General features: G+C 38.4%; 1 protein-coding gene across 1 annotated transcript in view; it reads left to right on the plus strand.

Moving 5' to 3' along the window:
- The window catches only part of LOC114666282 (deubiquitinase DESI2), a 186,689-nt gene that overhangs the window by 94,720 nt on the left and 69,331 nt on the right, over positions 1-22,638 (plus strand). Inside the window, exon 2 of the mRNA XM_028821102.2 lies at positions 20,413-20,485. Coding sequence (XP_028676935.1) covers positions 20,413-20,485 — 73 coding nt within the window. The remainder of the gene's footprint in view (positions 1-20,412; positions 20,486-22,638) is intronic.

Genomic DNA, 22,638 nt, shown 5'->3' on the forward strand with positions numbered 1-22,638 from the left:
ATATTCTCATTTGTAACAGAAATGTCATTTTTCCCTCTTTGACAGAAGTCCATAATATATGATGAAAAATGCATTGTATTCATAATCACTAACCTTGAAATATTCTTAAATGATACCAATTTTTTTTTTTAATTAGTCATATATAACTGTGTGGAAGTGACTATTAGAGGCCACCAGTAAAGAATCAAATATAAAAATTATCTTCAGTGTCAGCAACTTTGAAATAGCATAACACTACACTTGCCTATAATACCAAACCCTATTTTTTTTTTTTTTTTTTTTTTGAAGCTTCATGAAAAGGAGTAACTTTGACCCCTTGTATACTATTAGGGGGTGAATCCCAGAGGCTGATCAATGTATTGTGCACCACTTCAAGTCCTTCATATCCCTTTTGCTGAAGACAGCTATTGGTTTACTCTTTTATCATAAGGTTGTATTTTCTTGCATAAAATATGGTCCAAAATGGCCTAAAAAATAGGTTTTTTTTTCTTGTCTAAAAGGCTAAAAATGGGAGGTGGGGGTGCTGTCCAAAAAGCTTGTCACTGTGCCTAACTACAGATCAATATGCGTCTAGCAGTGTGTATGCATGTGTATATACTGTACACATGTGGGGTTTTCCTCATACCTGTGAGTCTGGAGGCGACAGACTAAAAAAAGCTGAAGTAATTTGAAAACACAATGAATGAAAGAAATTGGGGTGCTTTATACATTTCTTAGCTGGCAAGTAATACGGGTCTTCATTGTATATTAGGTGCAACTTATTTAAATAATATTTCTTTGCATCCCAATTCAATTTACCCTGGTATGATGCCTTCTCTTTTCCTTTGTCAATTTGCTTTTGCTTTCATAAAAGTGTTGCAGTTACTCCGAATTACTACTAGCTTCTCAATACAAACTTACAAATACAATATCCTAAGGATTAAATCCACTCCCCACAATGTAGTTCTGTATGAATTATGACTCCTTCCTTACAGAGAAAGAGGAGTTGTTTTTAAAGTGTCATCCTAATCTTACATAGGTTACTCCAACTGTTTTTGCAACATATATCTGGTAACTGTGCTGTTTGTCTAATCATAAATACTTCATACTTGCTCAAATTGCGCTATTTCGTATCTTATATTTTTTATATTGTTTTTCTATTTATTTGAGTTAAATATTGAAGTTTGTAAATGTTTTGTTCAAGAAATTGTTGTACTTGTATAGTGGTTTGTACAATGTCAGGGTAATGGTGGGTTGAAATTGTGTTGTCTTAAGTTGGTTATCATGTTTTGCACCTAACCAAAGTCAATTCTGGTATGTTTCACACGCTAGCAATAGAGTGATTCTGATTCTTAACCATCACAAAAGAACAGAATTGCACATTTGACTACTTAATTTGGCATTTTTGCTCATTCAGCTAATTGTGCTGTTCTAAAGGTTGGAGTGACTTCTGTTGCATGCTTGAGTTGTTTTCAGATTGCAGTGAAACTTTATATGTTTCGGGGTTTACATCTTTAACACTGTTTGTTTCCCTTTTTTTCACTGCAGTCCTTGAGTGTATTACTTCCTTGATTAACATAAGCCGCATGTGCCATTTTTATTAAAAACAAATATTGCAGTCTTGATATTTTTCTCCTATTGTTTTAAATCTGCTGCCGACATTGATTTTTGGAAACAATTGCAGAGGATCTGCTGTTTAAATGCACCCTTAGAAAATGTAACTTAATCTGTTGTACATGTGGGAGACATTTCCATGGCTGCTTTCCACCTCTGGCACATCTTGTGATGGTTTTGCAATGTTGATATGGTTTCTTGACTGATTGTAGTCAGCTTTTGAATTAGGATATTTATGTGTGTGTTTTCATAGGGGAATCAGTGTTCCTTCTTTTCAAATAGATTAAACTGTTCCTGTCACAGACATCCTTAAGTATCTGGCAGAAAAGCTCATGATTGCAGCCTGCTTGTTCCTTACCTTTCTGACTGTCATTAGAATGATAATGCCAATTAAGTTTTGCTTGTAGCATTGCTAAATAGTTTGCTGTTACCTCGGGAGCCTGACATGGGGTTTTTATAAGTCATTTTTATGCTAATGAAACAGATGACCCTTCTAAGCTGCACACATTTGCACTTTAATTAAAATATTCATCATGCAAATATGATTAAAATGGCTATAGACAGGATTGTGGTGCAATGAAAGACTGCAACTGTATTTCACATTTTACCTTTCTGTTAAAATAAGTATTTGGTTTTTTTGGCAGTTAAATAATTTTTTACATGGCTCGTTTTTTAATCTTAGACAAGCATGTGCGGATTACTGATTTGAGGGTGGTGGTGTTCCCATTTTGTCATCTTATTTGTCCCATTGCTGCTGTTGAGTAGAATTGACAAACCACATTCATCCATTTTCTTATCCAGTACAGGATGGCAACACTAGACACAAAATAGGGAGAAATAACAGATGGAACACCAGTCTATTGCAGGGGACAGTCACATACCAGTGAACTTAAGAGGTACTGTACGTCTTTGCAATACATGAACTGCTGCAGCATAGGATCTAAACCCAGGACTCTGAGGCAGTAGTACTAACCATTGCACTACCTTGCTGCCCTGAACAAAACCAATGAAAATCAATGGCATATATAGGATCACTTGCATTAGTGGTAGTAAGAGATAAGGGTGTTGTGCCCTGCAACCTTTTTATGACCCCTCCTTGATAAGCAAACACAGACGTAAGCAAAAATTGCAGTTGCATGAAAAAGTAAAGCCAAATCCAAAATGTTTATTTATTTTGGTTTAATATTTAATATATCTAATGTAGTGGGGGATCTGGGGGCATGGAAAAATTTATCATTAAATGTGACAAGGACGTGTTTCTTGGAGGCTTTGTCACATGACTTTGTTTCTGCTATGCGTTCTTATTTTTTTGAGACTTCCATATGTTTATTAACTAGTGAAACACATGGACATACGGTCCTAAAATACAGTGCTTCCGAGGGTAGATAGAAACAATCATAAAATTTCCACTCATTGTTTACAAACATGAGAATAAATACATGATTATGAATTCCAACCATATATGTGGAGTGTCCTGGGAAATTATCAATAGACGGGCTTGCAGGGACCATGCATCAATTGCAATAAATATTTCTGCCCAGCAGGTTGCTGCTATGTAAACATTTTGAAATTGCCAGAATATATCGGGGTCATAAGCTTTCAATTAAGATAAAGATCAAGATTCTAACCCCATTCGTTTAAGGGTAATCCTGTGACAAACCATCAGACATAAGCATTCTATGTAAATATACTATAGATATAGAGATATATAGATCTGTGTATTTGTATAGATTTGATAGATTAGTGATTTCAGCAGAGGTTTCTTGTACACCCAATTGTTGTAACCGTCTTTGCTTGACAGAACGAAGAAAACCTAGAGAAAAGAGACATCTATTTGGTAGTGTACCAGATTATTTTTTTTTCCTATTAACAATGCTTGGTAAATCAATTTTTTTTATATTGGTCTCTTCCTTTCCTGTAACGTAATAAAAGCAAACCTAAACCCAAGCACTCAAATTAAACATAGAAATGGCATTTAGTATCAATCCCTCCAAGAGTACTAATGTTAATGGGGTACCATCTAAGGAAATTTATATAACCATGGATTTTGTTATACACTAAGTGGGGAGGAAAAGGTAAAAAAAAAAACAAAAAAAAACAACGAGGATGTGTGACTGTGAGAAAAACTGCAGTACTCAGTTTTACAGTTTATTTTTTCTTCCAGTTCTACATTGTTTTAAACCATCTGTAGTTTATGCTAGTTGTATTGTTTGACATTATGTAGGGGACTTAACTTTTCCCTGCTTTAATATGTTTTTTGCTTTTTAAATATTCATTGTGACTTTTTCATTTCAATTTACTCATCCATTTTGAAGCAGAGATGTTCACTTGCCTAGCTGCGTAAAATTCAACTATAATACAATACAACACACTACAGTTTATTTTTGTATAGCCCAAAATCACACAGGAAGTGCCGCAATGGGCTTTAACAGGCCCTGCCTCTTGACAGCCCCCCAGCCTTGACACTCTAAGAAGACGAGGAAAAACTCCCAAATAAAACCTTGTACAAAAAATGGAAGAAACCTTGGGAATGGCAGTTCAAAGAGAGACCCCTTTCCAGGTAGGTTGGGTGTGTAGTGGGTGTCAAAAGAAGGGGGTCAATACAATACAATACAATACACAGAACAGATCAAATCATCAATACAGTATAAAATAAAATTTTTTTTTTTAGAAGTAAAAAAAAAAAATAAAAATTTTAGAAGTACAGAGCAGAATTTAACAGTAGATGATATCACATAATAAGATTTGGATATTTTTAGAGTCCTGGAGATCTCATCCATCAAGCTGCCTCCCCCATTTGGCCATTCCACAGGTGAAACAGTGCTGGGCCATCCAATCTGATGAAAGGATCCCTCTTTCCCACGATTCCTGCGATCCTCCATCAGGGATGACTTTACCTTAGGCAGGCAAAACAACTTGGCAGGTGGGTCGTGGCACCAAGTGCCACATTTGAGTGCCAAGAAGAGAAACAGAAAAGGTGAGGGTTAGTATCCAATTATAACTATCATGTTACCTATGTTTTAGTGCTAACGACTAACAACAGAGATGCAGTATGTACAGTTAATCAGCAGCTCTAGTCAGGATATGCTAAACTGAAGTAGTGAGTCTTCAGCTGGGATTTAAAAGCTGAGACCGAAGGGGCATCCCTTATAGTAGCAGGCAGACCATTCCACAGTTTAGGGGCCCTGTAACTAAAAGCTCGACCTCCCACTGTTATTTTATTAATCCTTGGAACCATAAGCAGACCGGCATCTTGAGATCTTGAATGTGCGCTCTGGTTTATATGGTTAATAGAGGATAACTGTAAATATATTGATGGTCATTTTGTCTCTTCACTACACTCTTCTGGATTTTCCAATGTACACAAGTAAATATTTATATCTTATGAAAAAGAACAAAGCTGGAAAATTCCAAACACATTGGTAATGGTAACCTTTTTCATTTTAAACTTGTAAAGTAAAAAGTGTTTCTAAGAATGTCACTGGCTTATTTGAAATGCCTGCTGTACTGATTTGCTGCTTCCTTGCTTCATCGTCATCCAGTTACATTATTACTGATGGACATGCAATGAAAATGTTGGGTCATTTTTTCTGTAGTGTTTTGTCTGTTTGGGTCTTTTGTCTTTCCTCAATGTCATCTCCATCAAACCAGAAGAATTTTGATATCTGAAATGTGACAGAAAAAAATGCCTTAGACTTTGTATTGCCTTTTTTCATATTTTATGGTGTTTACAAAATATTATCTGTTAGGACTAACATATAATCTTGGCAAAAACAGTTTGTCATTCTTACGCTAACACTTACGCTTTATGTTTACTAATTCAGTTGTTCTTAACATGCTTAACTCTTGCCATAGTGACAGGAAAGGATCAATTGCTTCTAATGTACCAGAGAGAATCATGAATGCAGTTGCTCTTAGCTTATGTCACTATTTATCGGCTCCCTTTAAACTCGTTTGTGGTTGGTTGGCTGTGGCATCTGCTGTGGTGACCTGCCTTTCTTTTCTGATATGCTTTTACTCTTGACACATTATTTCCTGACCACTGAAAACAGGGTATGTTCAGCCTATGTGCCCTATATACACAATACTGTATTATAAAATAACATTTGCTTTAAGATCACAGTGCTGCCCAGGGTAGCTTGTTCTCCTTACAGTCTTTCTATGAGTGGGGTAAAAAAAAAAATTGGTGTCATATAGTTGATTGATTGGAGAATGAGGGGGAAACAAGGCTGTCAGTTCCATTCCTTTCATGATTTCCCTTGTAGCTTCATCTTCTTGTCCTTGGCTAATAGTGTACCATGGCATGGTCTTCAGCACAAGGTCAGACATATTGTGCATTCATAGATGACCTTCGGCACATACCAGTGTTTCAAACGATTATTTTAGTACTTGCAACCTTTTTGTTAGATTGAATGAGCCTGACCATTCTTCTCTGACCTCAAGGTGTTTTCACCCACAAAACTGTCACTCACTTGGTTTTGTTTAAAGCACCATTCTCTGTAAACTCATAGTACAGAAGTGGGCCAAATTGTCAATAATGACTAATATAGTGGACCATATACCAAATCTAGGTGAGACTGTGAGCCTGGTAAAATTTACTAGAGTAATTTTAAAGAGGTGGTTTCACTATGCCATTGTTCTAGTCATGAACATGAAGCTACTTTCTTCTGCAAATACTGTTGTTATTAACTACGATGCCAGTTGTTGCAATAATTGATTGCAAAGGTTTGTATCTGTTAGTTCTGTTCTATACTTGCTTTTAGTAATTTTCATTTGTGAAAAGACCAGCTCGCCCTGTATGTTCTACCAAATAATGATATGCATAGAATAGGCTTGCAAAGTCATAGAAACAAACCCTGAATGATGTACAGTTTGTATAAATCAAGCAAAGAAACTTTGTTAACTTATGAACAAAAACATCCATCCATCCATTATCCAACCCACTATATCCTAACTACAGGGTCACAGGGGTCTGCTGGAGCCAGTCCCAGCCAACACAGGGCAACAAACCCCGGGCAGGGCGCCAGCCCACCCCAGGTTGCACACACACACACACACAAACACACACACACACACACACACGCACTAGGGACAATTTAGAATCACCAGTGCACCTAACCTGCATGTCTTTGGACTGTGAGAGGATACCGGAGTCCCCGGAGGGAACCCACGCAGACACGGGGAGAACATGCAAACTCCATGCAGGGAGGACCCGGGAAGTGAACCCGGGTCTCCTAACAACTTAAAAACAACTTTACAGAATTAAAAGGTGGCGCAGTGGTAGTGCTGCTGCTATGCAGTAAGGAGACTGTGGGTACAGTTCCCGGTTCCTCCCTGTGTGGATAGCGCTTTGAGTACTGAGAAAAGCGCTATATAAATGTAATTTATTATTATTATTAAAGTTACTTTCAGTTAGGTGACTTCTGTGAAACTGTCTAAATTAACAGCAAAGGGGGGTGAAAAAACTGCAAAGTTAGTGCTGCAGTGCCTAAATTACTGAAAGGGAAATTCAGATTCATAATGAAGGATGACCATCAGAAATGCATGATTGGCACAGTCCACACTGCTGATGATCAGTCGTCCTTCAAACTAAAAAAATAAACGGATGTTGTTTGTTTCAGGGAACTCAAGATTATTGTGCAGTTTGAAGAGTAGGCAGAGTTGAAGTAATGGTCAGGTTGGGGAGCATTCACTGGTACAGCGTGTTGCTGCACCCACCACACGACGAAACAGCTTGGGATCCTGGTTGACAACCCCTAGGCAGACACCCGGTCCAGTCCCGCACCCCAGAAATTACTATATATCTGCAGCAGCCAGGTGTTACGTGGGCATCCACTTGGCCTGGTCTAGCCACTCAGGTCCTCAACAATGTCCTTATCAATGAGTCCTTCTGACTTTATAGGAAGAGTCACCAGAGACATGAATGCTGCGGCCAAGATAAGTAAACCTCTTAACAAGGTCAACACTCTCTACACAAATTGACACGCTGCTGATGGCTAAGCCCTAGAGGTCATTAAAGGCCTGGTTCTTGGTTTTTATCAGGACACTCGCAAGACCAGATTCCTCATTTAGTCTCTCGAGAGCCCCAATCAGAGCCTCCATTGACTCCGCGAAGATCACAGCATCGTCTGCAAAGTCAAGATCAGTGAATCTCTATTCACCAGCAGATGCCTCACAGCCGCTGAACCTCGCGACCCTTCCTATAACCCAGTCTGTGTAAGCATTAAACAGAGCAGGAGCAAAAACACACCCCTGATGAACTCCAGAATCAACTGGGAAAAATTGAATGGTTCTGCCTCCACTTTTTACAGCACTCACAGTACCCATGTACAGGCCAGCCATGATATCCAGCAATTTCAGGGGGATTTCATGAAGTCTCGGGATTCCCACAGGGCATCTCGATCAACTGATTTGAAAGCTATGCAAAAATCAACAAAAGCTGCACAGTAACTCTACCGATATTTATTTATTTGTGTTTGCACTCCATGAGAATCTTTAGTGCCAGAATGCTGTTAATGGTAGACGACTTAGGTGTAAAACCGGACTGCTCTGGACGCTGGTAGGTGAGCAAGTGATCATGGATCCTATTGAGGATAACCTTAGCAAGGACCTTATATGGCACCGAGAGCAGTGCTGTACCAGGATTGAAATAAGCCCCCCAGAAAAGCCATTAATTACCCTTTTAAAACTTGTAATGTTGTGTCTGGAAAAACGCACAAATTGCCTGAAGGCAGCACACTCAGGTTGCCCTTGTCAGTAAGGGCATTTTACACTTTGCTTCACCAAACATATCAGGTAAAGTCTAGGAATAATCAATTTTAGCCAATCTAATACTAGAAAACATTTCCCTTCCAACTTCATTTCACATTTCTAAGCGGGGATGTTTATGCTGATTTGCTGCATCAGGGCCTGGACAGCTTGCCGTCATTGAGGGGAAAATTAATTCACAAGTTTATCAAAAAAATTCTCCAGGATAATGTGAGGGTGTCTGTCTGTCAACTTAAGCTCAGAAGAGGCTGGGTGATGCAACAGGACAATAACCCCAAACATTGCAGCAAATCCACAGCACAGTGGTTTCAGAAGAACAAACTCCGCCTTTTGGAGTGGCCCAGTCAGAGCCCATATCTCAATCCTATTGAGATGCTTTGGAATGACTTGAAGAGAGCCATACACAGAAGACAACCAAAGAATATGGAAGAGTTAAGGCAGTTCTGCAGAGAAGAATGGGCTAAAATTCCCCCCCGCATGATGTGCAGGTCTGTTCTGCAGTTACAGGAAGGAAGCACCTGGTTGAGGTCATTGCTGTCAACCGGTCAGCCAGTTATTAAATCCCAAGGTTCACTTACTTTTTCCACTACCACTGTGAACGTTGAATGTGTTTATAAAATAAAGGCATGAAAGAGTAGAATTTTTTGTGTGTCATTGGCTTAAGCTCATTGTGTATATCAGTACCTGTGACTTAGATGAAGATCAGATCACTTTTTATGACCAATTCATGCAGTAAACCAGATAATTCCAAAGGGTTCACATACTTTGACTGTATTTATCCTGGTACAGAAACTGTTTTATGATACCAAGCCTTCAAGAATGATGTCTGATGCTGTGTGGAGCTGAGTTTGTATTGCTCTGGGTTCAAGTGATAATTCTTCTTTTGTTGGAGTGCACTCTTGGTGCTTGAGAAGCAACATTACTTCTTCAAGAAGGAATCTTCAACACCAGCACTCATGTACCAGAACCAGCCTTCTCAGACAGGCCTCTGTCAGTGGCACAGATCCTGGTTTGGCAGAGTTGATCTAAGAGCTAGTTCTGAATATCCTGCTCCAAGGCTCTGTGGAGAGTAGCTTCCAAGCCAAAAAAAGTTTTGTGAACTTCTTGCTGTGGTTCACAGCTTGCAGCTACCCCAAAGAGATAATGATTCATCAGCTTTCAGCTTGCTCCCAAAGAGGTAGAAGATATGAAAGCAGTGAGTTCTGAAGGAAGCTGTAACCACTGATGATTGCATGAAACTCCATTCCACTTCTAAATCCAATGCCCACTTATAGATGCTTTATTTTGTCTATCCTATCCAACCAGAATTTAGTTTGTGGTTACAAGCCTAAAATTAATGTCTGTTTGGGAACTGTTTTGCCTGAAGGAGTCCCTGCAGAGGTGTGTGCTTATCTCTGATTTATACATTTATCACATGAAGTAAAGTGCTGAACAGTGTTGCTAGAGCTACAGTTCATCCATTCACTCTGAAATGCAAGGGGTTGATAAATCTGGTTTTCTGTATCCGTGTTAAATCAACTTACTTAACGAGCATTGTGTGCCACTTAAAGCCTGGAAAAATAGCCAGTGCCCATTTGTCCTGCAGTGCCCACATACATTTGACCATGTAGTGTAAAATGACTGTTTTCTTTTGATAAACCAACTGCAGTATCAGAAGGTTGTAATGCTACTATGACATATAATTGTCTCCTTCTCAAGGTGTTGTTCAGCAAGGTCACCTATTCCATCTTACAGCCATAGTCCCATCACATATGAGAACAGGTTATCCTTTAACCATTTTGAAACATCACATGGAACAGAGAGGAGTTGGGGTGATCTTGCTGCAAAGATGACATTGAATTGAGTGCAATGTTGCATGGAGCTGTAACCAACAGGGTAGTTTTTTATGACCTCATAGGACGTTGCTTATCCTACGTAGCCTCAGCCAGCTTAGAGCAGATGATTTTTTTTTTTTTTTTTTTGCATCCATTTCTTTCTTTTACTGGAATTTTTTTTTTCTTTTACATTTAGGTAGTAATCATTTTTTATATAATGTCAAAGGCAGTCCTTTCCAGTTATAGTCTGAATAATTTGAGCAAGTCATGTCAGGTGACAAACGGTTCACTGTTCATTTTATTGTGCTTCCTCACGTGTTTTATTACCATCGGCCATTTTTGTGCAATCCCTAACCTTGTCTTCATCTGACCCTATCAAAAATAAAGCCGGTTAATACTGAAAAAAGCTGAAATTGCTGTATGAACCAAGCTCTGGCATGGTCTCCTTTCTTTCTTTCTTTCTTTCTTTCTTTCTTTCTTTCTTTCTTTCTTTCTTTCTTTCTTTCTTTCTTTCTTTCTTTCTTTCTTTCTTTCTTTCTTTCTTTCTTTCTTTCTTTCTTTCTTTCTTTCTTTCTTTCTTTCTTTCTTTCTTTCTTTCTTTCTTTCTTTCTTTCTTTCTTTCTTTCTTTCTTTCTTTCTTTCTTTCTTTCTTTCTTTCTTTCTTTCTTTCTTTCTTTCTTTCTTTCATTTACACGTAGTTCTCAGGGGTCTGTCCGCTTTGTTGGAGAACTCCTTCTGGTGACAATTACCAGTAGGTATTCATCCAAATTCTTATTACAGTACCCATGTAAATAGGCCTTGTATTGTGCTGATAATATAGTTGTATATTTTTAGTCAGACCGCTGCTGCTTAAGGCCTGTGTCCGTGGTTATATTTTTTTAGTTTGTTAATATTTATTCTTGATTTTACCTTTTACACAGCAGTGAACAGTTTGCCAGCCAAAGCTGCATTGCCTACAGGTTTTCTGTGGTTGAAAGGGACAACCTCTTTTTTTTTGGAAACTGACATTTTTATTTCAGCCTAATTTGTTGCTTTTTCAAGCGAGTTGATGTCTTGAGTGGCCATTTTCTTTTTTATAACCAACAGCCTTTTATGGATTCTTTGTGCTATGATAAATTCAAGATTGAAATAAACATTTATTAAAGGAAGTTACAGGAAATTGAAGCAGGTACATAAAAACTACATGTAATAGTTGATTCCTTCATCTTCTGTAATACGCTACCATGGCTGTTTGTCTGTCCAGGATTTTAAATCACCTGTAGCTCGCAAACCGTGTCACCTATTGACTTGAAATTGGGTACACATATACTACGTGACATCTACTATCCGCTTTCAGGGTGATGATTTTATTACTCTTTTTATTTTATTTTATTGTAGAATCAACTCTCGGCAGCGCGCAGCAGGGCGGCCGTGCGGCGCATGCGTACGGGCGCCATTCTCATTCCATACCACCTTCGCTAATAATTCTTGAGGCAGATTGAAAACTTAAGTGCCAGATTAAGTGAAAGGTTAAAGAAAACGTATTAAGTAATTGCAACACAAAAACTAACTTAATCAGTTTTAACGCAAAAAGATGCAGACAAAAGAGAAGCAGCAGGCCGCTAGGGTGGAGTAAAGAAGAGCTGCTCAGGAAGCAGCAAGTACTTCAACCTCTGAGCAAACGAATGCTAAACGTACACAGAAAGAGGATGAATACTATGAATGCTCAAGTCAAGTGTATTCGTGCAGTGCGCCGTTACTGGTATTTTATAATCATAGTTTTTCTTTCTTCTGAAAAAGCAGTTCTGTATATCTGTTTATCTTTCTAAGTCCTTCTAATGATCGGCCAGGTGTCTTTATGATAAATTTATATGGTGCTCTCTGCCTGTTCCTTACTAGAGGCAATTCTCTTGCTACACAAAGAGATTTACTGAAACTACTTGATGTCTGCAATGGAAGCAATTACCAAGCAGATCTTCCGTCATGCAAGCTAGTCATTAAAATCCAATTGGCATGATGTGAGGCTCCTGCAGTATGCTTTTGGACATGATTGGTGGAGTAGATAATTATTATATACAAGCATTTTTGACGAAGGAAAGCTGCAAATCTGAATGATATGAAAGGGATCTAATAGGCCAGGATTCCAGGAATGATGCTGTAACAGTAAGCACTGTTATGGGTTAATTATCATCTGCCTTTTTACAGTTAAAGACACAGCTGATTTGTAATTAGGGCCATTAAGTGATTTTAAGTCCTTTGCAATCAGGAAAAGTATAAAATCCTTATTTGCAGTTATGACTGGAAAGACATTATTATATCAGTTTTTAAAACTGACAGTGTATATGATGACATGTAGTAGTACTAGGGTGTTGCACCGTGTTAGCCATTATGAATTGTGACAAGGGGTGCTGTCGTCCCCTTGAACCCTCAGATCAGATGGCAGACACCAGATAAAAGTCAAAATAATGGATTTATTACAATAATAATGTGCACAAGCACCTCCACCACCACTATACTAATAAACAATACAATCCTCAATAAATCACAATCAATAATTCCTCCACACCTCCCAGCAGCTCAGTCACCCTTCCTCCCAACTCGGCTCAGTTCGCTGGGATTTTCCCAGAATTGAACCCTCAGATCAGATGCCAGACACCAGATAAAAGTCAAAATAATGGATTTATTACAATAATAATGTGCACAAGCACCTCCACCACCACTATACTAATAAACAATACAATCCTCAATAAATCACAATCAATAATTCCTCCACACCTCCCAGCAGCTCAGTCACCCTTCCTCCCAACTCGGCTCAGTTCGCTGGGATTTTCCCAGAATCCGTTTGTAGTCCTTGACCCGGACGTGTTTCTGTCCCTTAGTCCATGTGACTTCATAACCCTTCCGGGTTGGGTAAAACTCTTTTCTTCAACCCGGAAGTACGTCATTTCCTCTGTCGCTGTGACTAGGACGTACTTCCGGGTTATAGGGAAAATACAAGTCTTTGAGCTTCCCTGCTGAGTCCTCTGGTGGCCTCCACGGTATCCAGCATATATTTTCATGTGGGATGCTCCTTTTCAAATATTTTTTTAACAATTGAGACTGCAATTAACAGGAACAACTGTCCTTATAACTTATTTTTAAGATCCATAACACACAGACAGACAGAGCACTGCGTAATAGAGAGACAGAAAAGTCACTAGATATAGAAATAAACAGGGAAGCCACGTGTACTGAAAGAAAAAAAGAACAACATGTGCGTTGTCCCTGACTCTCTAAGTAAGATCGGGGGAGGGGTGATGTTAGAACGCCTGCGCTTATTCAGTGCAGCTGGGACAACGCACATGTTGTTCTTTTTGTCTTTCAGTACACGTGGTTTCCCTGTTTATTTCTATATCTAGTGACTTCTCTGCCTGTCTGTCTCTCTATTACGCAGTGCTCTGTCTGTCTGTGTGTTATGGATCTTAAAAATAAGTTATAAGGACAGTTGTTCCTGTTAATTGCAGTCTCAATTGTTAAAAAAATATTTGAAAAGGAGCATCCCACATGAAAATATAACGATCTCAGTAACTGACAGTGCATACCAATGTATAAATTTTATGTCCGTTTTGAGGTTTAAAAGAAAAGAAAAAAAAAAAGCAACACTTCATCCCCAGCGGGGAATCGAACTCAGGTCTGTGAGGCAAGGAAAAGCTGCTCTGCGCTAAGAAGCAAACCTTAGCGCGCTACGCCACAGATATATATTCTATAGTTTATGCCTACTACATTTTGTAACATTTATTACTAAAATATGAAAAAGTTTCTGTTTTAACAATGTGTTTACACAGATTACTTTAGAATAATGATCTGTTATTTCCACTGTAGAACTCCACTTCACTCCCACATAATCAATCAAGGCGTGAGCTGGGAAAACTTCGCTCACGTTCTAAGTCGGTGGGGGGATGGAATAGCCGGCTGCTGGCAGCTTGTCTTTTATCAGCACATTTAGAGGACAAAGGATGCTGGCGGAGAGGTGTGAACGGATTTAAGAAGCGATTTAAGGTGGGCCGGATATACGAGTTTTTTCGTAGGCTCTGGTAATTCTAGTGTTAAACACCACAAATGTGTAGTATCCACCTGGATTAAATTTTTGTGACTGTATGCTCACCATACATTACCTATTAGGTGGTAAAGATATGAGAGACATAAACACTGAGACACTTGGAAACACAGGATCATTAGGGGGTCAGAATAGAAATCAATAGAAATACTCTTCCTTTGAAAGATGCCCATTGATATTTTGAGACCACAGAGAGTCAGTTTTTACATCTCATCCAAAGGATGGCACCATTTTTTTTTCTTTTCATTTCTTTCATCACAGTGTTCCTGTTATTGCACTGGGTATTGGGATATATATTCTGACCACAGAGTAAGCGCTCCCTGCTGGCCTCAGTAACACCTCTTCCAGCCTCAACATAAGCTCTCCAGGTTGTTCTCCCATCTAAGTACTGGCCAGGTCCAAACCCACTTAGCTTCAGGTAGACAACCTGTTTTGAAGTGCAATCTTAACTAGTCAGAAATAGTTGTGTAGTCTGACATCTGCACAGACTTGTTTGTACTAATTTTGCATGTACAGAGCACATTCATGGTAGATATCTGTACACATTCATATCACATTTGGATCAATTGCAAGTTTAATTTTAACATACTGCATTTATTTAATGTGCAAACTATAAAGATCATCCTTGATCTGTAGGGGTGTTTTATAGGATTTCACTCTCTTTGAATGTGTTAAAATCTGACCTTCAGAATTTCTTTTGCACTTATATTATCTACCAAACAGTTTATGGTAAATAAATTCATGAAATAACAATTGTTTATTTCTACTATTAACTTCTCACACATTAAGTAACTTGTGTCAGACAGTGAAGCAATAAAGGTGATTGAACTTATTACGTTTATGGTATTCAGTATAACCCACTATTCACTATGACAAACATCTCTTTATCGCTCATTTAATGAGCTATTGTGGTGGAGAAGGCTACAGTGAAATCATTCAAAACCTTTTTAATAAAGCATCATTAAGGATCTTGATGTTTAGTTAATTTGGTGTTCTATCTCGTTCCTATCTGTCTGTAATTTTTGTTTTTACTCATAATAAAAATCTAATTTAGCTAAAGGATAAATTATCTTATTTATGTTGTGTTTTTGGCCATGCTAACCACCCATCCTTGATCAAACCCACTTAATTCAGTTTAGAGTCCAGTCCTCTGTGGTAAAACATGTTGTAGTAACATGAAGAATTAGTGTTGGGCAGGGCAGCAGTCCATCTTTGTGCACATCCCTGCATACATCCATGCTCTCACATCAATCTAGCCACAAGTTGCCTGACAAAAATGTCTTTGAGATGTGGGTATAAAACAAAGTGCGGAGAAATGGGGAGAATGTGCAAACTGCACATTAATTAGAAGGCTGGGTGTGTCTGAACAAGATACTGTTGCAGTTGATTTTTGGTTTAAATGTTTTAATTAAAAAAAATACTTTTTTTGAGAAACCATACACAATTATGTTTAAACAAATACTTTACTGCAAACAGTAGCTTATAAATACAGTAACTAAATAAAAGCGTAGAAGTTGTAACTACTTATAAAAATGAATCCCAAATGTTGTGCCCCAAATGTGGATTGAGAGGTAAATTGCACATATTTAAGAATGACTACCTTTTTGAAGCAATGCTACCAAATATCATATTTTAAGTTTTCTGTCTGTCCTTTATCATTTGGATGGAAACTGGAATGTCTAATACTTTTGCAGTGTGTATATATACACCACTCTAGACACCAGGTAAAAGTCCAAGACTCTTTATTATAATAATAACATGCACAAAGCACTCTCCACACCACACTTCTCATATACTCAATAAACTCTTTTACAAATACCAATCCTCCTCGCCCAGACACTTCGCCCTCCTACCTCCCAGCTCAGCTCAATGTCTGGGCTTACCCACAATCCTTTTATACACCCTGACCCGGAGGTGTTCCTGTCCAACAGTCCACAGTTCCTTATTCCTTCCGGGTCAGGGTAAACACTCCTTTTCCTCAACCCGGGAGCACGTCGTTTCTTCCTGTCACGTGATGATGACGTACCCCCGGGGTATAGGGCACATACGAGCCCACGAGCCCCCCTACAGCGACGCCTGGTGGCCCCCAAGGTATCCAGCAGGGCTGTGTGTAGAAACTACATAGTCCATGAGGCCCTGCTGGACCTCGGGACACGTCCATGCTGTCCGGAGAGCTTCTCCTGGGGGTGAGGGCCGGAGTAAGAAGCCGGCAATCCTCCACAATATATATATAATATATATTGTAACAGATTGAGGCTTTGTCCACCTCTTGAACCCTCAGGTACCACTCTAAACACCAGGTAAAAGTATAACTATTTATTTTGTTGTCACGTGCACAAAGCACTCTCCACACCACACTACTCATATACTACACAATTCTCTCTCTCTCTCTCTCCAACCAATCCTCCTCGCCCACACACTTCGCCCTCCTACCTCCCAGCTCAGCTCAGTGTCTGGGCTTTCCCACCGTCCTTTTATATCCCCTGACCCGGAAGTGGTTCCTGGCCAAACCCACAAGTCCTTATTCCCTCCGGGTCAGGGTAAACAGTCCTTTCTTCATCCCGGCAGCACGTCGTTCCTTCCTGTCACGTGATGATGATGCACTCCCGGGTTATAGGGCACATAAGAGCCCGCTAGCCCCCCTACAGCGACTCCCGGTGGCTCCCAAGGTATCCAGCAGGGCTGTGTATAAACACTACATAGTCCATGAGGCCCTGCTGGAACTCGGGGCACAATCATGCTTCCGGGAAAGCTCCTCCTGGCGGCCTGGGGGTGAGGGCCAGAGTAAAATGCCAGCAATCCACCACAATATATATATATATATATATATATATATATATATATATATATATATATAATATATACACACAGTGATCCCTCGCTATATCGCGCTTCGCCTTTCGCGGCTTCACTCCATTGCGGATTTTATATGTAAGCATATTTAAATATATATCGCGGATTTTTCGCTGCTTCGCGGGTTTCTGCGGACAATGGGTCTTTTAATTTCTGGCACATGCTTCCTCAGTTGGTTTGCCCAGTTGATTTCATACAAGGGACGCTATTGGCAGATGGCTGAGAAACTACCCAACTTACTTTCTCTCTCTCTCTCTCTCTCTCTTGCGCTGACGTAGGGGGGTGTGAGCAGGGGGGCTGTGTGCAGCTGCTTCCTGAAGGACGTGCTGCACAGTGCTTCGCATACTTAAAAGCTCAAAGGGCACGTATTGATTTTTGACTTTGTTTTTCTGTGGCTCTCTCTCTGTCTCTTCCTGCTCCTGACAGAGGGGGTGTGAGCTGCCGCCTTCAACAGCTTTGTACCGGCGGTGCTTCGCATACTTAAAAGCCAAAAAGCCCTATTGATTTTTTTTTTGACTGCTTGCTTTGCACTCCTTTGAAAAGGAAGATATGTTTGCATTCTTTTAATTGTGAGACAGAACTGTCATCTCTGTCTTGTCATGGAGCACAGTTTAAACTTTTGAAAAAGAGACAAATGTTTGTTTGCAGTGTTTGAATAACGTTCCTGTCTCTCTACAACCTCCTGTGTTTCTGCGCAAATCTGTGACCCAAGCATGACATTCTAAAAATAACCATATAAACATATGGTTTCTACTTCGCGGATTTTCCTATTTCGCGGGTGGCTCTGGAACGCAACCCCCGCGATGGAGGAGGGATTACTGTATGTATATGTATATGTATATATATATATATATATAATGTGTGTGTGTGTGTGTGTGTGTGTGTGTGTGTGTGTGTATAATATATTCGTACTGAGCTTTACCCCTACCCTTCATTACCCAGAAAACCTCTTGTATGATGTCACTTTATAATTGGTCCTTTCAGGTGGCATCAGTGACACCTGTGCATTATTTAGTGCTAAAGTATTCATTATGTATGTGTTCATTATATTTCAGCACAATTTTGAAATTAATATTTTAATTGCTGCTGCTTGATTACATGCTATTGATGAAGGGTGCTGTGTCTGCTCTGGTTCATTTTAAAAAACATTTCTGTCAAAAAAAAAAAAAAAAAACTGCTGGTAAGACAAAGGAGCTTATCACTATGGTGAGCCAGTTAGCACAGGCTTACTCCCAACAAATAGGTCTTAAATTTCCTGTTAGTTCTGATTCGTTTGTTCATGATTTGCCGTGAAACATTGGGGTGCATTAAACTACATTGCAGGAGTCAATTTTCTGGCCACCCGACATGTACAGACCTTACACAGCTTTAATTGTTGAAGAAGAATGGATTCTTCTGACTTGTAACTAATACGATACGCCGTCAGTCTTTATGTAATGTGTTTGTGTGTGTGTGTGTATATGTATGTGCTTATGTGTGTATATGTTATGTAGATCTATATGTATATACATGTATTTTTTGACATTTTATATTAGTTTTTTTTTTGTTTTGTTTTAAATCAACATTTTTATTGGGGGGGGGGGAGAGTTGCACATCAAGACATTGTTGCATATGTTTCACATTGTATATAAAGCAGAGTATAGCCAGGTGTCTTATAGTTGGGATCCCCATAGTTTTGTGACTTCCGTGTTAAAAACTGATAGCCTAACCTGAACTGAAAGTTGTTGTGCTTTTCACTGATAAAGGTTTGTTAATGTAAAAAATTGAAGAATAAATTTAAAATTTGGCTTTTGTTGTGACACTGTCTGTTAATAGCCTGACAATCTAGATCAGGTAAACACATGTATGTTGGTTGTTCTCCACCAGTAGAGACTTGAAGAAATTTCAATGCAGGGTCATAGCAAATGTTGGGCTATCAAAGAAGACAATTAAACCATATTTTCGTTGTTGTTGCTATTAGTAAGAAATAAAATGATTCAACTCCCAGTGTCCATAAGCGCAACAACACTGACCAAATGAAAAGTTGAAAATACATAATTTGGGTCACCTAGAATCAGGATTACAAAGTGGGTATGGTGAGAGCCAGATAAGGCACAGAACCTGTTATAAAAGTTGTCAGATGTGAATGTTTGTTTTGTGAAAGATTTCTGGGATATGCTATATAACTAAATTGCTGATTGATGCTGAGAAAGTTTCTCATCATTGCCTTTGCCGGCACATAAGGTAACAGTCGCATCTAGGAGTAAGTAGTAGTATTGTTATGTAAACAGAGTATAGTGAAATTCTTGCTTGATTTGAAATCAACATACAGCATGTTGTCTCATGCATTTTAAAACATTCTTGATTATTATATCACTGTACTATTTAATAGAAAAACTCAAATCAGCCTGTCTGATATACTACTTACCCTTTTCCAAAATGTATGGTGCAAGAAAGACAAAAGTTACTTAGCAAGTTTATGTTTTGTAGTGGCCAGGTTACCTAGCTGCTTAATGAACAATGTGACAAGACATGCATTGTCTATGTATTGTTACAGAAACAAGAGGATGACTTTACAGTGCTAAAAGAGCATTCTTACTGTACTTATGAGCAAAATATTCAAATAAAATAATCTAACCAGTATGATCATATGCAAATAGGCAATATCTCTGTGGCATGCTTTTTGCCATCTCACAGTGTGTCATTAACTTAATGAATTCAGACAGCCCTGTGGACTAAAGGCAAGACTTCTGACTATTAAGATTTAGGCTGCATAATTAACTAGCCTCGCTCTCTGAGTGTATTCTGCTTTCAGGGATAAAGTAAAATGAGCATAATCCTGTCACCAACAAGGCTCTGACATTGTCAAGTCTACCCTTAGATATAGAAAATATGTAGGCTCATGTAGCCACGTCCCATTTGTCATGCAAGTGGAAGAACATAAAATACACTTGATTGTAAAAATTTTCAGTATGAGCTCGAAGGTGGGGCATTACATGAGAAGAAAAGGTTGAGTAGCAGGTGGGCATCATCTGAGGGTTCTTGGGGTTTAAGAGAGGTAAATTTGACCTAGGGAGAGTTGGATTAAACTAATTTATGTTGTATGTGGTGTGCAGATTTTATTTCCTGTTTTTATTTGTGAATTTTGATGAATAAGCTAAGTAATAAAATTGCTTCCACCTCAACTATATGAATGAATGTTTAGCCAGCAATATGTTAATGAAACATGAATCCCGTGATGCAGTGTGGTTATCTTTAATGAAATGATTCTGACATAGCTTTTTTTTCTTTTTTTTTTTTTTTGTTTTGTTTTGTTTCTCTCCCCCCTAGTATTGGATCAACGAATTCACCACATCATTGGGAATTGGGGTCTTTCACTCAGGAATAGAAGTATATGGAAGAGGTAAGAGGTTTTATACATTAAGATTTAGCTTCTCAACGAACAAGTTTTGTATGAATTGCCATGGTGCCATCTATTGGCAATACAAGAAGCATGAATCAGAAAAAATATATACAGTATATAAAAATAAATGCAGTGTGAAGAAAGAAACCTTTACACCCACAACATTTATAATATTAATGGCATCTTCAGAAAAGCCCAGAGACACTGTTTGTATTGTGCTTTGAAGGGAACCCTAGTAATTATTTTTTCATTTCTTTATTTAGCAGTTCTTGAAGTCATACTGAATTGTTTGTTACTGTACTGCAATTCATTGTCTCAGACAAAGAAGAGAGACAAGCACAGCTTAAACTCATAGATTTTAATATCATTAGAAATTGATTTTGTCCCCAGTAATTAAACAAATTTGTGGATCCTGATATAAATAACAGATTATGTCTAAAATATGCCTACATTTCCTCTTGTCACACTTATATGCTCATTTGTACAGCTTTAGTTTTTGGAGTGTGGCAAGCTAATGTGCAGTTATCTAAGGTAAAATGCTCCAAACTTTTAAGCATTTTATACATGATTTTGTATTTCACAAAATAAGATTGAACTAAGCAGGTTAAGAAAGTGATTTCAATGGAAATAAAAAAAACCCTGAGTTTTGAGTATTTGTGTTCTAAATCAGAAATACTATCCCCTATCTAAGGTAACATAAAACAAGTAAGGGGATTCTGAATCTATCAACCTTTTCTTCTTTTGCTTGTACTCAAAATAATTATATTCTTGGAAGAATTTAATTCACCTACGCCCAAAAATTCCACATACATGAATCATGGAATTCAAATGCTGTTCGTTGTGATTATTCTAAACACTAGTCAAATAGTTTAGTCTGACCACAGTGTATTAGGTTGGTGTAACTTATCTGAGTCACTTAATCTTATTTCAATTGATAACCATTAACCAGTTTTGTTAAACCCAGTTAGGATGCATTTGAATTGTGTTTGGTTAACATGCCATATCTTATTGCATGATAATTTCCTATCAATTAATTTAGCCCAAGATACAAAAAATTTAGAAATCATATTTCCACATTTTTTTAAGTTGGCAATGCAGCTACCAATTGATAATCAATTGCTTATTAACACCATCATTAAATAACATTACCAACAATTAGCCAATTATAGAATATAGTATAATTAACTTATTGCTAGTCTTACTAGCACATCCTGCCATCTATGAAATGAAGGCTGTAATATTGGACAGGGACACAGCACTTAAAGCTGAAGGATGAGAATTTGTATGCTAATATGCTTCTATGTATACAGTTCATGTGATTTGTGTACTTAAACACTTGTTGTAAATATACTTGTATGCATATACAACGTCTTATTGAATTAAGTAACACATTTAAGCAGAAAATACTTCCTTATACACAATGTTTTGAGTAAACACTGTTGTCGTTGGGAATTAGTCTTCCTTGCTTCTCTTTATCAAGAACTTTTCCACTTTTACTCTTGAGCTCGTTGTAGACCAAGTAATCTATGTTTGACCATATATAAAAACTGGCAGGGATAAATACTAAAAATATTTAGAGTTTGCCGAACAATGCAGATGTAGGGAATGGGACACATGCTTTTGCACCAAAATGTACTATGGAAATGAGTGCAGTAATAAGAGTATAAATGCACACACCTATATCAGCCTTAAAATCTGTATTCTTTACACAGGGTGGCCAAAGTGGAGTTTCTGATCTGTGTTGATTACTTTTTAAATATTCACTGCATTCATGTTCTCTTGTTGTTTACTGCATTCAGTTTTGGGTGTTGCATAGCTTTAGGTTATACGAGGGTTGTCTGGGTTCCGCGCGGAATTACTCGAAATAAGTAGCCAAGGATTTTTTTTTCTATTTTTCTCATGTACTTCGATCCTTTTTAAACTTTTTCCAAGTATTCACTGCCAACATCAATGCACTTTTGGGCTCTTCTGACCCACGCCGCAAAACACTCGCGAAAGGCTGTCTTTGGGAGGTTGTTCAGCTGTTCTTTGACAGCTGCAATCAGTTCCTCTCGAGTTTCGAAGTTGTGGCCTCGCAGGGGTTCTGTCACCTTCGGGAAGAGCCAAAAGTCACATGGTGCAAGATCAGGCGAGTAGGGTGGCGGGTTCAAAAC

The sequence above is a fragment of the Erpetoichthys calabaricus genome, chromosome 15 (assembly GCF_900747795.2).
Source record: "Erpetoichthys calabaricus chromosome 15, fErpCal1.3, whole genome shotgun sequence".
Classification (NCBI taxonomy): Eukaryota; Metazoa; Chordata; class Cladistia; order Polypteriformes; family Polypteridae; genus Erpetoichthys; species Erpetoichthys calabaricus.